Source organism: Talpa occidentalis, unplaced genomic scaffold (assembly GCF_014898055.3).
Source record: "Talpa occidentalis isolate TD23 unplaced genomic scaffold, MPIMG_talOcc4v2.1, whole genome shotgun sequence".
Lineage (NCBI taxonomy): Eukaryota > Metazoa > Chordata > Mammalia > Eulipotyphla > Talpidae > Talpa > Talpa occidentalis.
The window spans coordinates 125,443,800-125,458,398 of NW_026555331.1; the positions used below are offsets into that span (position 1 = coordinate 125,443,800).

The 14,599-nt window shown below is 33.3% G+C and overlaps 1 protein-coding gene across 8 annotated transcripts in view; it reads right to left on the minus strand.

Annotated features, from left to right (window-relative positions):
- IMMP2L (inner mitochondrial membrane peptidase subunit 2) overlaps nucleotides 1-14,599 on the minus strand; it is a 732,784-nt gene that overhangs the window by 178,847 nt on the left and 539,338 nt on the right. For all 8 annotated transcript variants that reach the window (XM_054692558.1, XM_054692555.1, XM_037511708.2 and 5 more), the window contains one exon: nucleotides 631-733. In XM_054692558.1, the coding sequence (XP_054548533.1) occupies nucleotides 631-733 (103 nt within the window). The remainder of the gene's footprint in view (nucleotides 1-630; nucleotides 734-14,599) is intronic.

Below are 14,599 nucleotides of genomic sequence, written 5' to 3' on the forward strand. Positions count from 1 at the left end.
GCAAGCAAACAAACATTAGTAACCAGAAATCAAACAGTAGTAACCAGGTAGTTTCCATTACTAAGGAATTCTTCATGGTGATTTATTGTAGGGGTTCATAAATAGAAAATTTCTGTGTACATTCAAAATGAAAAAAATCAGTTTAACATATTTTAAATAATATAAACATGGCATAAGGAGGATCTGGGTTTTTGCCATAAATTAAACAATGACAAATGTTACTTGCTAACGGGATTTCTGTTATACTTGTATTTTAAACAAACAATTTAGAAAATTGATGTCTTTAGGTCTTTTACACAATATATCTGTTAAACACTAACTTAAAACATAAAGTACAAATAATTTGTGTGGGGAAAAACAGACTTCCTTATAGGGAGGAGTCAGTCAGCTAAAAGCATTTTCTCACGTTTTACTGAAGAGTCTATACGCTTTTCTATAAAACACACACACACATACACACAAAACATAACAGCTTGTATCATCTATGATATCCAAAAGAACATTTTCAAATACAAACTACTCCACTATAGAATTTATGATCAGTTTGAACTGGATTACCTGAGCTATCTACTTGACATACCTTTGCTTCTACTTTTGAAATTTAATTATATCAGCAATATGGTGACTTACCGGCCCAAAAGAATTACTGTCAAAACTGTGTCCGTGATGATCACCTTCCACCCAGATGTGACCACGGGGGACTTTCACATACCGGTTTTTGTGCCCAATGGTTCTAGAAATAAACATCATAATCATTATGATAAGTATAAAAAGGAGATCAAATAATTGATATCAGGAAGGTCAAAAATGCTATTATAAAGAATGCAATTTATTATTGTGTGAACCATGAGGCTATTGCATAACTTAATTTTTAAGTAAGGTATGTTTAGGACTGTATAACGCTGTCCAAAATATTTTATTTTTACATTTTGGTAGGTAGGAATTTTGTACTTAAATAAAATGTACTAACACCAAATATAATATGTTGCTACTTAAATTCACAATATTCTCTGTTTTTATTAAACGTAACAATCACTAATAAAATGCAATCTATTTTTCCCCTGTAATTTGCTTTCACATGACTATTAAACTCTTGGTTAGCTGTAATACTCATTTTTAAGTCAAATAAACTTCTGAACCGATAACACTTTTCACAATCTCTTAATATTCTAAATTCAGCTTAATGAGAGACAGCAATCTAGATGATCTCTTGTTAGATATAAGCTATCAATGTTAGCTCAAGATCTTTGATAAATACTTTTTAATTTCATAAATAATTCTTGAAATGAAAAAGCTTTGAGCAATTATGAAAACTAAAGATTAATGATACCCATTTAGGAGAACCTTTTATATTTATGTTTTTATTGAGGTAACATTGGTTTACAACATTGTAAGTTTTAATAGAACATTCCATATTCTTGAAGCTTACAAGGAAATGGAATACAGAAAGGCTCTCATACAGTGTTGATTGCAATGCAAAATGATATAATCTTTTTTTCATCCTTTGTCATTTGGGGTCAATTTTTGTCAAATTGAAGAATAGACTAAAATGTTCATGACTTTTGGCCTTAGTAGCATTGCTGACTTATTGTACTGGTGGAATATCTATTTCAAGGAAATAGTCAAAAATATGTATAAATAATTATTACCTGGGATATTCAATAGAGGCCTTTTATAGAAAAAATACACAACCATTTCCCTGAATGTCCAACAACACAGAATTGATTAAATCCTGATATGATCTATTAAATAAAAGGGATGGATTTAGAATATCACCCCAATACTTAATAATAAATTCCTTGGGAGACACTGTTCTCTTCTTTTTTTATTTCGCAAAGTATTTGGGAAAATACCTCCGCTAAAGCTGTCTCTCAATAAATGTTGGTCAAGTGAATGAGTGAAAAAAAATGTTATCCCAAAACTATGGTGTTAATCTCAAAAAACTAAACTTGGTACACTTTTCTTTGAGGTGGAATCCCTATCTGACCATTTTTGCTTGTTAGTTATCAAGTTGTATATATACAGGAAAAATAAAAAGGAAAAGCTACACATAAATTGATTCTATAGAAATTGAAACTATTCATTATCTAGAATGTTTTTTAATTTTCAAGATAATTACAGTGTTGAATTACTTTGTTTTAGTTCAGTAAATCAGTCATGTTGTGGCCATTAGAAGCTCACAGTAAGTTAATGACTGCTGTTTATTTTTAATTACTACTGGGAAGAAGAGTTTTAGCTTTTCAAAGAAAAGTAAAAACAAGTTGAAGACATCTTACCCTCACATACTTTGTAATATAAGTGTTCTCCAATTAAAATCAGTCAATTAGTTCCTGACATCACTACTGCTTCTTTCATGAAATTGCTTCTAAGAACTAATATCCTACATCAAGTGTTAATAACAGGGAGAAGACCCTTTTACTTAATTGCTGGCGAGGCACACTCTACTAATAACTCCAAACATTTGTTCACCTTATTAAGCTGGGTATTTTAGATACTTAGAAAGAAAACAATTACCCATTTTGTCTCTTCAAATAATCATTCAAGCCAAATTATGAAATAAAACCAGCATAAAATCATTTCTTCATCAAAATGGTAGGTTTTAAGTCTAGCATAGTGTTCTGAGGAATGCTATAAAACTTAGATTGAATTTCAATGTCACATAAGCCAAGGACTCAAGATACTTCTTTTTTTTAAAGATTTATTTATTTATACAAGAACCAGGGTATAGGCCAGATGTGTGGGAGGGTGAGAAGACTCACCAGAGACAGAGCAGGGAACAGAACAGGCAGACTGACTGAAATATACTGCTGGGGGGAGCAGCAGGTGAGACAGGAGAGGTCTGCCTTGCCATGGGGGTATCTCACAGGCAGGTTGGTATTGAACCTGCACTGCAGAGGCTGTGGACAGCTTCATAGCACTGTGCTCAACAGCCTGCACCACCATGGAGGCCCACAAGATACTTCTGATAGAAAATGACAGTATCATAAAATTACCAGTGACAGTTGCACATTTCTCTGCACTATCTTATCTAAAATATGTAAATGTTTTACACTCTATTCCCATCATTTCCTAGTCCCTTAAAATACCTTACTTTTCTTTATTGCACCTAACACTTGACAATCACTTATTGATTTATTTGTTCATTGCCTATATCCCCCAACAAGAACATGAACAGACTTTGCATTTCTTTTTGGCTTAAGCATGTACAGAGCTCTAAAAAATGCATAGTGAAAGTGCTCAACAGATATGTTAATTGCATGACAAAATGAGTAAATAAATGAAGAATAAAAGGTACTGCTACCAAGAATAATATATTGGAAAGAGAACAGATTTCTGAAACAGAGTAACCCCACTTTAATCTTACAATATTTGCCCATCTATAAAATGGGATGAATAAAACATACTGTAACTGGATTGAGATGAAAGTTAGTACTTTGATGACAATATAATTGAGAGACTACTATAGAGCATAATTTCTGCAGTTAACTCTATCTTCCACTGGTCTCTATACTTACTTTCAAGTCTACATAATCTAGAGAATGAAATTCTGTGTTAGTTTCAAAACTGCACAAATAATAGTACTTAACTCAAAAAAATTGGTCTGTGGATAAAAGTGGCATACATTAAAAATCTGAAAAACGATTTTGTTATAGTTGAGACTGTTTTTAAGTAAAGATCGTAAGGTAGCTCTGATGATTAGTAAGAACCCAATAAATGGTAGCTAATATCACTGCTATTGTCTTGCTCTTTCTATTATTTTATTATATTTCATAATGCAGAATGTGCTTAATCTCTGAAACCTATTAGCAGCAAATTTTTAAAGTTACCTGAACTGTGCTTCAATAATTTATTTCCCCATAGTTGCACTGTGACTAAAAACTAGTTTAATGGTATAATAAATGTTCTTTTTTCTTACTTTTTCTTATGCCTTTCTGATGCCTATGCTCTAAAAATTGCATGTGAAAACACTGTCTGCTTGTGCATACTCAAGTATGGAGAAAGTAGTAGGTAAGAGAACAAGCCCTTTGGTTTTTTAATCTAGTAATCACTCGTGTATTTGAATGTTGTATTTGAATGGTTTACCTAGATCCCAGAAATATGTGAAAGAACTCTGAGCTATAGTAAAACCTGTACAGAACCCTGGCCAATTAGTAACAACCACCCAAAATTAACAGATTTCACAAGGGGATAGCAAGCATTAATGAGTCAGGACTAACAGTAAACAGCAGAATTAGACCTCAAAGACTTCAAATACCAAATTTATTAAACACAGAATATAAATTATATATTTAAATATGTCTATAACTAAAAAGACATGTTTAAATATGTTCTATAACTAAAAAGGGAATTAAAAACATGAGTGGAATCAATATCACATTTTTAAAAGACAGACATGAAAAAAGAACATAGTAGAATTAAAAACTGAGATATAATTAGGGATATTAAAAAGCAGATCAGCAGAAGCCAAATAAAGAAGTAATGAACTGTAATATATATCTAAAATATTACTTAAGGGGCTCCCTAGTGGCCTATGGGTTAAGTTTCAGCATTATCACCTCTATGGCCTGCCTGAGTTTGATCCCCAGATAGGGAGGAACCCACGGGGCGCAGCAGACCTCTCCTGTCTCGCCCCCTGCTCCCTCGAGCAGTGTATTTCAGCAGATCTGCCTGTTCTGCTTCCCTACTCTGTCTCTGAAGAATCTTCTCACCACCCACACCTCTGTCTTACAGCCCATTTCTTCTATGCATAAATAAATAAGTAAACCTTTAAAAAAAATATTTACTTAAAATTTGATACAGAAGGTTAAGGAAAGGGAAAATAGAATAGATATTTAAGAGGCATAATAAGCAGTACTAGGAAATGTACCAAAAGTATAATTAGAATTCATGAAAATATATTTAAAAGATGGCAGGAACAATAGAAAGCAAAAAGAACAAGATGGCATCCAAACATATCAGTAATCACAATAAATGTAATGAATTAATATAGCTAATTGAAGAAATGGTTGAATATGGAAAAATTTTAGTTATTTGCAGTTTATAAACATACACATAAAACAAAAGACTCAGAAAATTGATGATGAAGACAGTACATGAGGAAAGTTATAGCTATGCTAGTATGAGACAAAATAAAAATGATATCAGGTCTCAGATGAGACTGGACTTTCAATGCATACTGCCCATAAAACATCATCAGTACCTATTTTATTCTCTAGAAAGACTCTAATTTAAAGTTTTTAATGAAAGAAGTTAAGTTTTGTTCCTGAAACCTACGGTCAGAGTCAGCATTCTAAAAATTTTACAGCTCTCTTCCATCTCACGTAGTAAACTATTTTTTACTGTTTAATATATCCTTTCTGTCTTCTAAACTGAATGCTGCCAATTGTTGTGTTTGCTTAGTAATTAAATGTTGAAGAATAGAGTTGGCATTGAATGAAAAAAATGAAATATAAGTAGTTAATGAAGGGTGAATGTAAGCAAATTAATTTAAAACATTTAAAGGAAGATTAATCACCTGTATCTAATGATAAGTGAGAGGTTACATTGTTTAGGATCACATTTGGAAAGACCTTAGTGATGACCTCATATAACTCCTCCGACAAAACAGAGGCAAAAACTATTTAGGTGAAGTCAGTGACAAGGTGAACACTAGAAGTTAGATTCCAAGATTTCCCTTCCATTGAAGCATGGATCCAAACTACTTGAGATACCAAAGAATAAGAATAAGTCTTAACATCTTTTCATTATAAAAAAATTAAGTCTTATCTCTATATTATAGACTAGGTGTTAGTTCATCAGAGCAAAAATCTATTTAATTTATTTAAATTAAAAATTAGATTTATACATCTTTAAAATAAAGTTGCAAGAATAATTTTATAAATTTAGTATGACTGCTCTTAGTACAACTAAGAATTTTTTTTTTTTAAAGATTTATTTATACAAGCACTGGGTATAGTCAGAAGCGTGGGAGGGTGAGAGAATTCACCAGAGCCAGAGCAGGGAACAGAACAGGCAGACTGACGAAATACACTGCTGAGGGGAGCAGCGGGTGGCAGGAGAGGTCTGCGCGCCATGTGGGACCCTCCTCCCCTGGCCAGGGAGCAGCCGGGGATTGAACCGGTGCCGCAGAGGCTGCAGGCAGCTTCACAACCCAGCGCTCAACTGCTGAGGCACCGGGGAGGCCCCAAGAATTTTCTTAGGGATGACTGTTCCTAATATATATTTTTTTTTATAAATCTGGATTATAGGAGCATATGTGTGACAATTATCTCAATATATAGAAAGTTTTCTCCTGTTAAACATATATTTTTATGATTGTCCATAAAAATCATTGCAATTGTTAGTGAGATTTTAAGAATGATATCAAGATTTGCCAAACATCAGATTCCATCTCTGCTCAATTAGGCCATGTATTAAAAGCAAGTTAGGCTCTGCTGAGCAACACAACAATGGAATGGCAATTTATGCTGTGTTTTCTTGTATATTGTAGCTAGTTTCTCTAAACTGAATCTAGAGATACTGCTTTTTCTTGTTGGTGTAAATAAACTTTCATTCAATGACTAGTAAGTGAAACAGAAACCAAATAGTGTAAGATTCTGTTCCTTCTATCAAGATTTTAACTTATGCCATGACTCAAAACACAAGCAATAAAAGTAATCTGTGGAAACTATTACTGTCCCAATTACCATAGATCAAATTTAATACATTGGAAACATATATAAGAAAATAATTGCTGACTGGAGGAATAAATGAATGAATATTAAACATTGCCTAAGTGTTCAAAGGATATTACCTCGGACAGGACAGACACAAAGGATATAAAAATAAATATTTTCTTTTACTTTGTGCTTTATTTCCCAGAGATAGGATCATCATATTAAGGGAAATATTTTATAAATCACTTTCTAATAAAGACATCTGACTATTATCATTATATAGAAAAATTAAATATATTTAAATTGCTTAAATCTGAAGATATTATTATGGGTTTTTCTCTTAAATAGGCTATATGCTATTATAGTATATGTAAAATTAACTTATCTTAGATCATACTGAGTCAAAATTTTAAGTAATTATAACTATTGACAAAATTATAAATTAGAAAAGATGACTCCACATAGTTAAAAAAGATGCATCTAATTTTCATATATTTAAAATGAGGTTTTGCTAAAATGATAATCAACCATAAATAAGGTTAACAATGTAAATACCATAATCAGTTTACCCATTGTCAAAATGAATCCTATTCTGAATAGGAATAGTGGTATATTATTATTGATTGTATGGTTTGCTACAAAAACAATTTAAATAAAATTATGAGTTTGTACTGCAAAGTTTTATTTTTATAAATAAGTCAATATTTATAATAAATGGTATTGTTGCACTGGTTTTCAAAGTTCTCTCTAAAATGATTTCCTGGGTGTCTGCATCATTCATCATTTATTTTCATAGGTTTTTCTCTCATGGTAGTTGTATGGGAGGGAACCATTTTAAAAAGTTGCTTTTTAATGTAAGGCTTAATAACATTTAATATTTGAGGAACAACGAACAATTTTCCAACTGTATGTTCTGATTTTAGTCTTACAAACAACATGTTATTATTAAAAGAAATGTATATTATTTCATTTGCTATAAAGAAAATTAGTGAGCTTTTGGATTTATTACTAGCAAATCAAAAAACAGACACCATAGAGTTAAAGAAATCACCAATGATTCTTTAAAAATACCTTCTTAGAGAGAGGAACAACGTTAACTTTGAATCAGGAATTCAGTGTGGCAAAGAGAAAATTTGTGTGAGTTTCTGTGCACGATAAAAATGTACTGAAACAATTTCTTCTCAGTTGCATGGCCTTAAACCTTGGGATTTCAGGTTTGTCAATTATAATATAGGATAATTGTAGTTATCTGCTCCAGAGAGCTGTGATGAAATGTGAGATAATGTATCATTTTTAGGATACGATTTGGCAGAAGAGACTCAGTCAATGGTAGACATTATCTGAATTAGTGAATAAGCTTAGTTGTTTTTATATCCTAAGGCAGCTAGGAAAAAACTTTACTTTGAATTATCCCCACAAATACTAAGTGCTCACTAGAATGAAGAATTGTGAGGCATTAGAGACACACATAAACAAGATATAGTCCTGCCCTGGAAGAATTTATAGTTTAATTAAGTAAACAGATGATTTCAAACAGGCCATTTCAAATCAGAGTGGTAAATTCCATGCTACAGGTGCAGATAGGGCCAATAAGAAATCAGACAAAAGATCTCCAACATGGCAAGAGCTACAGTGACAGTTTTCAGGAAAAGGGGACAGACACCTTTGATGCTTCATACCTGTATTTCTGAAATTATCAGTATTCCTGGGTTGCATAATGGGTATGAATACCTGCATCTCTGAACCATCAGATGCCAAAGAAAAGGTACATAATTTTGCAAGTAAAAAAAAATAATTCTTTTAGTTAAATAAGACATAAAACAGATTAATTGCAGAAGTTTGTACATATACAAACTTACATAAGTTGTGTGTCACATGAGAGCCCTCATAAGACATGAAAACCAAAGAAATGTCAAGACATATATGTTTTTTATAGAAGGTTGGACAAAGAGAGGCAGCTGTTGAAAAGCAATTGTGGAATTATGTGGGGAGGTTAAAGGAAAATAAGGATTTTGGTAGAACGGTTTGTATAGACTTCTCTCCATCTCAATTTTCTCTGCTTGACAGAATGCAACTTTTCTTCTAGGACAGAGAGGCCATCTTGCTCTTGAGAATTTCATCTGTTTTTAAGAAAAAGAAGGAAACAGCATGTGCTGTTTTCCAAGTCTCTTTAAATCAAAAAAATCTTACTGTCAAGATGACATATTTTGGGGTGGCATATTCTGTCACCCTTCACAGGCAAAAGCAATCCAAACAAACAAACAAACAAACCCCACCAAAAACAACAACAACAAAAACAAGGAACAAGAAGAATGGAAATCAAAGCAAAACCTGTTTCTGACTTCTCAAGAGACTGCTCTGCATCTGTGATCAAAATGAAGAGAGAAAGATGTCGTAGTGGAATACTAGTGATGGCTTGAGGCTGCTCTCACTCTTTCCCACATGTCAACCATAAAGAAGCAGAAGATGAGGTCAGGTGAGTTCAGGGTGGTATGGCAGTAGACAACATGGCTGGAGCTGGAAGGGATCATGCTCAGCGAAATAAGCCAGAAAGAAAAAGCAAAATACCGGATGGTCTCACTCATAGCAGGAATTTAGAAAACCTAAATAAGGGACTGGGAAAAGACTAATTATAAAATCAAAATCAACACACAACAAGCTACTATAAACCAGAGACACACTACAGGGGGGGGAGAGGGAGTAGGATTAAAACAAGGGGGGGGTGGGAATTGTGTGGGGACAATAACCAAGATGAAAATGCATACATTGTGCAAAAATGAAAAATGATGCGCAAAAAAAATAAAATAATCAAAAAGAAATTAAAATAAAAAAATAAAAATAAGTAAGTAAATAAATAAATAAATAAAAAGAAGCAGAAGACGCTCTCCAGCTGTAAAATCACTCTTCCTTTCTCCTGAAATTCTCTTTAATCAGAGGACTTATTAGCCACCAGTCTACATAGTCATTAGAATGAAATTTGCTATCCTCTTGGGGTGGAAATCTTTGGAATCTTTGCACTTATTTCAGAGTTAATGATTTAATGTTTTGAAATAACATTTTAGATCTTCTAGGAACCAAAGACAACTATCTAATCAAGGAATATGAACTGACTGATAGGATTTCTTTATTTCTGTTTCTTATAGAGAAGATTGCAATATTTTTAAAGAATTCCTTTCATTAACTCTACTCATTATTTATCACCATGTTTATGAAACCATTTGATATCCAAAGTGTAGTCTGATGCAGTACCTTTCAAATATAAATTTTCATTTTGTTTTTCTAAATCACTGATTTTAAAGCTTTAATTACCTATCAATAGCATTTCTACACACAACTATACCACAAGAATCAATCGGAATTCAGCTGAATTCAAACTGAGATCCTTCTGTCCTCATGATCAATACTGTAAAATAGTAGAGCTACCTAATCAAAGTCAACAATGATTAACTGAATTATCAATCATTTTTCCTACTGATTTTCCTTAACATGTCTTATTTAACAGTTTCAAACAAACAATGTCACAGAGAGATAATATAAAAACTCCTCAAAAATTACCAAACTAGATTTAACATCTGACAGCTACAGATTATTCTTCATAAAATATAAATATAGATGAAATAGGTTTCACAATTACCAACTAAGGATCTTTCTGATTCAAGCTCAAATTGCTTTGGCCTATAAGAGCCTGATTTATAAACATTTATAAGGTCAGAATATTAGCATTCATATATAAGTAGGCGAGTAAATTGTTTAAAGTTAGAAAATAAGTCTTTTTCTACACATAGGACCATTATTACATGGTAATGGGGTCTTTCTGGCTTACAAGTGGCTTTGATTAAACATAAAATTTATTTATATATCCCAAATAGATGCTGTTTCATACTCATTTTTGCATATTTGGTATCAATTAGTCTCAAGTAGAGAGCAGTTCCCTCAGATTATAATGTGCCCTCGAGTTTGACTTTTCCACTATGGAAGAGAAAATTCAGGGAATGTTCAATTCAGGTAGGAAGGACCAGGAATCACTTTTATGAGACTTTATTAAACTTCTAATGTAACTCAGGATAATATTAAACAGCATAAAATTGACTTCTATACCCACTGAGTTCAACTGGTGAATGAAAGAAGTTGTATTCAGTTAAAATGACTCTTAAAAAGGTGTTATTTCCCACATTGTGAAGATTTAAACTGAAGAATCAATCTACAGACTCATCCTAGATATCTGATCTCTTAAGGTAAACTTTCAAATAATATAAATCACCTTGTAAAACTTTGAAATCAAATAGAAAAGCCATAGCTAAAAGGAAAAAAAAAATCAGTATTCACATTTATTTACACTTGGAATCCAACCCCAATTCCTTCTTCCTTAGATCCCACACTGGCCCAGGTCACCAGCACCTCTTTCTTGGCCTCCTGCAGTCATTCCCCATTCACCTCCATTTTGATTTGTTCCCCACACAAGTCAAATCATGGCATAATCATGCCCTGTTAACAAATTTTCCAATAGCTCCCCATCCCACTTACAACAAAATAATAATTTCTTTACTGTGACCTACAAACTTTTATAATCCTGATTCCCAGCTCTGGCACTGCAGACATTTTGAGTTGGATAATTCTTCAGCATGAGGGGCTGTCCTGTACAATTTGGGATGTTTGATACATACCTGGCTCTACACACAAGATGCTGGTAGTTTTCCCTTCACAATTGTAACAACCAAAAATGTTGCTGGGCTTTGTCAAATGACATTTTGGGGTGAAAGTTTAGGAGGAGGGTGCTAGCCTTGTGTGATCTGGCCCCTCACTGCACCTCCAGCCTCATCTCCTCTTGCACACCACAATTCAACCGCACCAGCTCCTTCTGGAATACACTAAAAGCTCACTGGTCCACTACTGAAATTGCTGTTCTGCCTAGGCTCCTCTTCCTTCCTCTTCATGTCTTACTCTACGTCTTAGCATTTTTTTTTTTGTAATATATATAACTTATCTGTTCCTTGGTTTTATCTATCATTATTCACTTGATTTTTGTCTATGGCCCTTTGTATTGCAAGTTTCACATAAAATTTGTTTTGTTTAACACTGTTTTTGTGATTTCTAAAAACAATGCCTGTCTGTATTTTTGATGGGTGTTCAATAAAGTATATTAACTAAATGAATGAATAAGTATGAATAGTAGATTTATTAGTATGAATAGTAGACTTGGCTTTCAGAAATCTCCACACTGATTTCCACAGGGACTGGATTGGTTTACATTTCCACCAACAGTGTAGAGTATTGCTTTTCTCCACAGCCTTGACAATACATGTTGTTTGTTTTTGACATGGGCCATTGTCATAGATGTGCAATGCCATGTCTTTGTGGTTTGGATTTGCATTTCCTGGATGATAACTGAGGATGAACATTTTTTATGTGCCTATTAGCCTCATATTTTTAAATAAGAAATTCAGAAATATATCCAACAATAAGTGTTATCATTCAAAAAAAGATGGCTTATAATTTAAAGATATGATATTAGTTCTGATTATAAAAAACAATTCATAATATAAAATGTATAGAATTAGATACCTGGCACCAGCACCACCTGAAAAGATTAATTTTATAGCTTTATAAACTGATTTTCATCAAAGTTGCAAATCTAAATGAGGAATAGATATTATTAAAGCATACAGCATTTGGATTCACTATAGCTTATGGTAATTTGTAGCATGATTAGTGAAGTACATTACCATCAATTCAACTCAATTCACATTTATCAAAATTAACATCTAAAATGTACATGATTTTGGAGACTTCGTGAAGATTAAAAAGCTAAGTATGGTAAAACCTCTGTAAGAATCTTACAGTTCAAGAGATGAAGTACCTAGAAATTATAACACAAAAAATGTGATAAATGCTGGCTTTGAAATATAATTACGTGATAACCTACTATCTATTGCACACTTATTATGGACTGTGTAGTATGCTAAATGACAATAACTTAGGTTTTGTCAAACAGATAAAATGATAAAAAAAAATTTGAACTCAGATACAAAAACATTGCGCCGTTAACTATTATTCTATATTCCCTTGAGGAAAAGATTAATTCTGACTAGATTGATATGGACCAGGGAAATTAGAAAAATCTAAATATAGTCATGAGTGGTATAAAATGTAGATGGCTCAAATGTATCATGAGTTCATGTTAGAAAAATCTTGAAATCTTTGGTTTGGCTAGAATGTGGTTTAATGAAATATAGAAAATGTAGGTGGGACTGGATAGATTGTAGAGAAAATTAAATATCAATCTAAGAGGTTTATTTTGTAGACAATGAGGAACAGCTGAAGGATATTGGAAAAAAAAAAAGACAAAGATCATTCATCATTACCTTGAGGCAAAATGCACTACGCTGAGCCTCAAAATGCCAATGGAAACATTCCTCCAGTTCTAAGACACATGTCTGTGAAAGGGGAGGAGTGAGTCATTGAATGGATGTCATTTCCCCATCCCCACTTACACGCAGTAGACTTGAATTACAAGTAACAGCATGCCATGAACCAGACTTCCAGAACAGAAGCTGGGAGGAAATAAGGGAGATATATGAATGGAGGTGTAATGAAGAAGGAGAAAAGACACACCTGAGAGGAGACATATGCAGAGATGCTTTTAAGAGACATAGGGTGAGAGACATGTGGGGAGGCTGCTCCTGGTCCTTGGCAGAGACAATGGCAGCTGTTATCTTGACTTAATAGAGGATTATGTAGTATATTTTGAAGTTTGAGTCTTTTTCTGTCCCAACTCTCTGCCTCACCCCTTCTTATGGTTCCTTGCTAGTTGGTGTCTTTAGATAGGCCTTTAGTTCTCAGCAGCCTCACTTTATGACAAGCCAAATCAGCTAAACATTTGTTTACGAGGGGATGGGTAATTATTGTAGTTTTATTAGGAAATGATTAGTTGAAACCCTTTCTTCTATCCTCTACGTATACCAATTCTATAAAAAATCTTTGACACAGAGTATGCTTCCTTTGCTTTTGTGCATGCAGACGGCCAGACCCCTTTTAAAAGCATTCATCCCTGAACAGTTTGGGGTCACTGGGTACTCCTTGTCATTCACTAACACAGATAGAGTCAATCCTACTAGTTTTCTCCAGAGTGGAACCCTGGCATTCCACTTAGGCCCATCTTCCACTGATTACAGGAACAATGTTTCAGTGTACATGGTATAGTAACTTCATTTGGGGATGACATTCTTACTAAGACTTAATCACATTCAACTCGCCCTCTTGTTTTGGGGAACTTTCTATAAAGGGATCACCAGGGAAGGAAGACATGCAAGTACTACAGCTCTCCAGTTCTAGCACATCGTAAGTTCAATGGCTACTTGTCAGTGAACGTGAGTCCAAGAAAGGCTGTGTTCTCTCCTAAGCACCAGAACCACATAGTTAACATAATCTCTGTATCTTCTGATTGGATATCTGTGTCTTCCTAAAAGGAGCATCCTATTTCATCCTTATCAAAAATCATCTCATTTAGATAATAAATGCTTACAATTACATTCTCTTCATGATTGCAAAATATAATTCTGATTAGCTGAAATAAGCTTGCCATGGAAACCTCTACATTCACCTAAAACCTACTTTGAATTTTACTGTCTCAGTTTTATGTTCATTTTTAGTAACATGTCTTGTAGTTACATATCTATTACTAACAGCTTTCTCTCCTAAAAATGACAGACTGTAGCAATATCTAAACAACAAACCTACCTTCGAGAGCTATCATTCTCAAATCCAAATTTTGCATGATTCCTTTGTAATTTGGGTTCTATCCTCAGCAACACAATATTTTAATCTTTAAGTCATGGTCAAGTCTGTGATTGCCTTGTAGATTTATTCTAGATAGGATACTATGATTAGAAATTTTAATTTACTATTCATCCCTATAATTATATGTTTTAAAAACTGTCCTATCA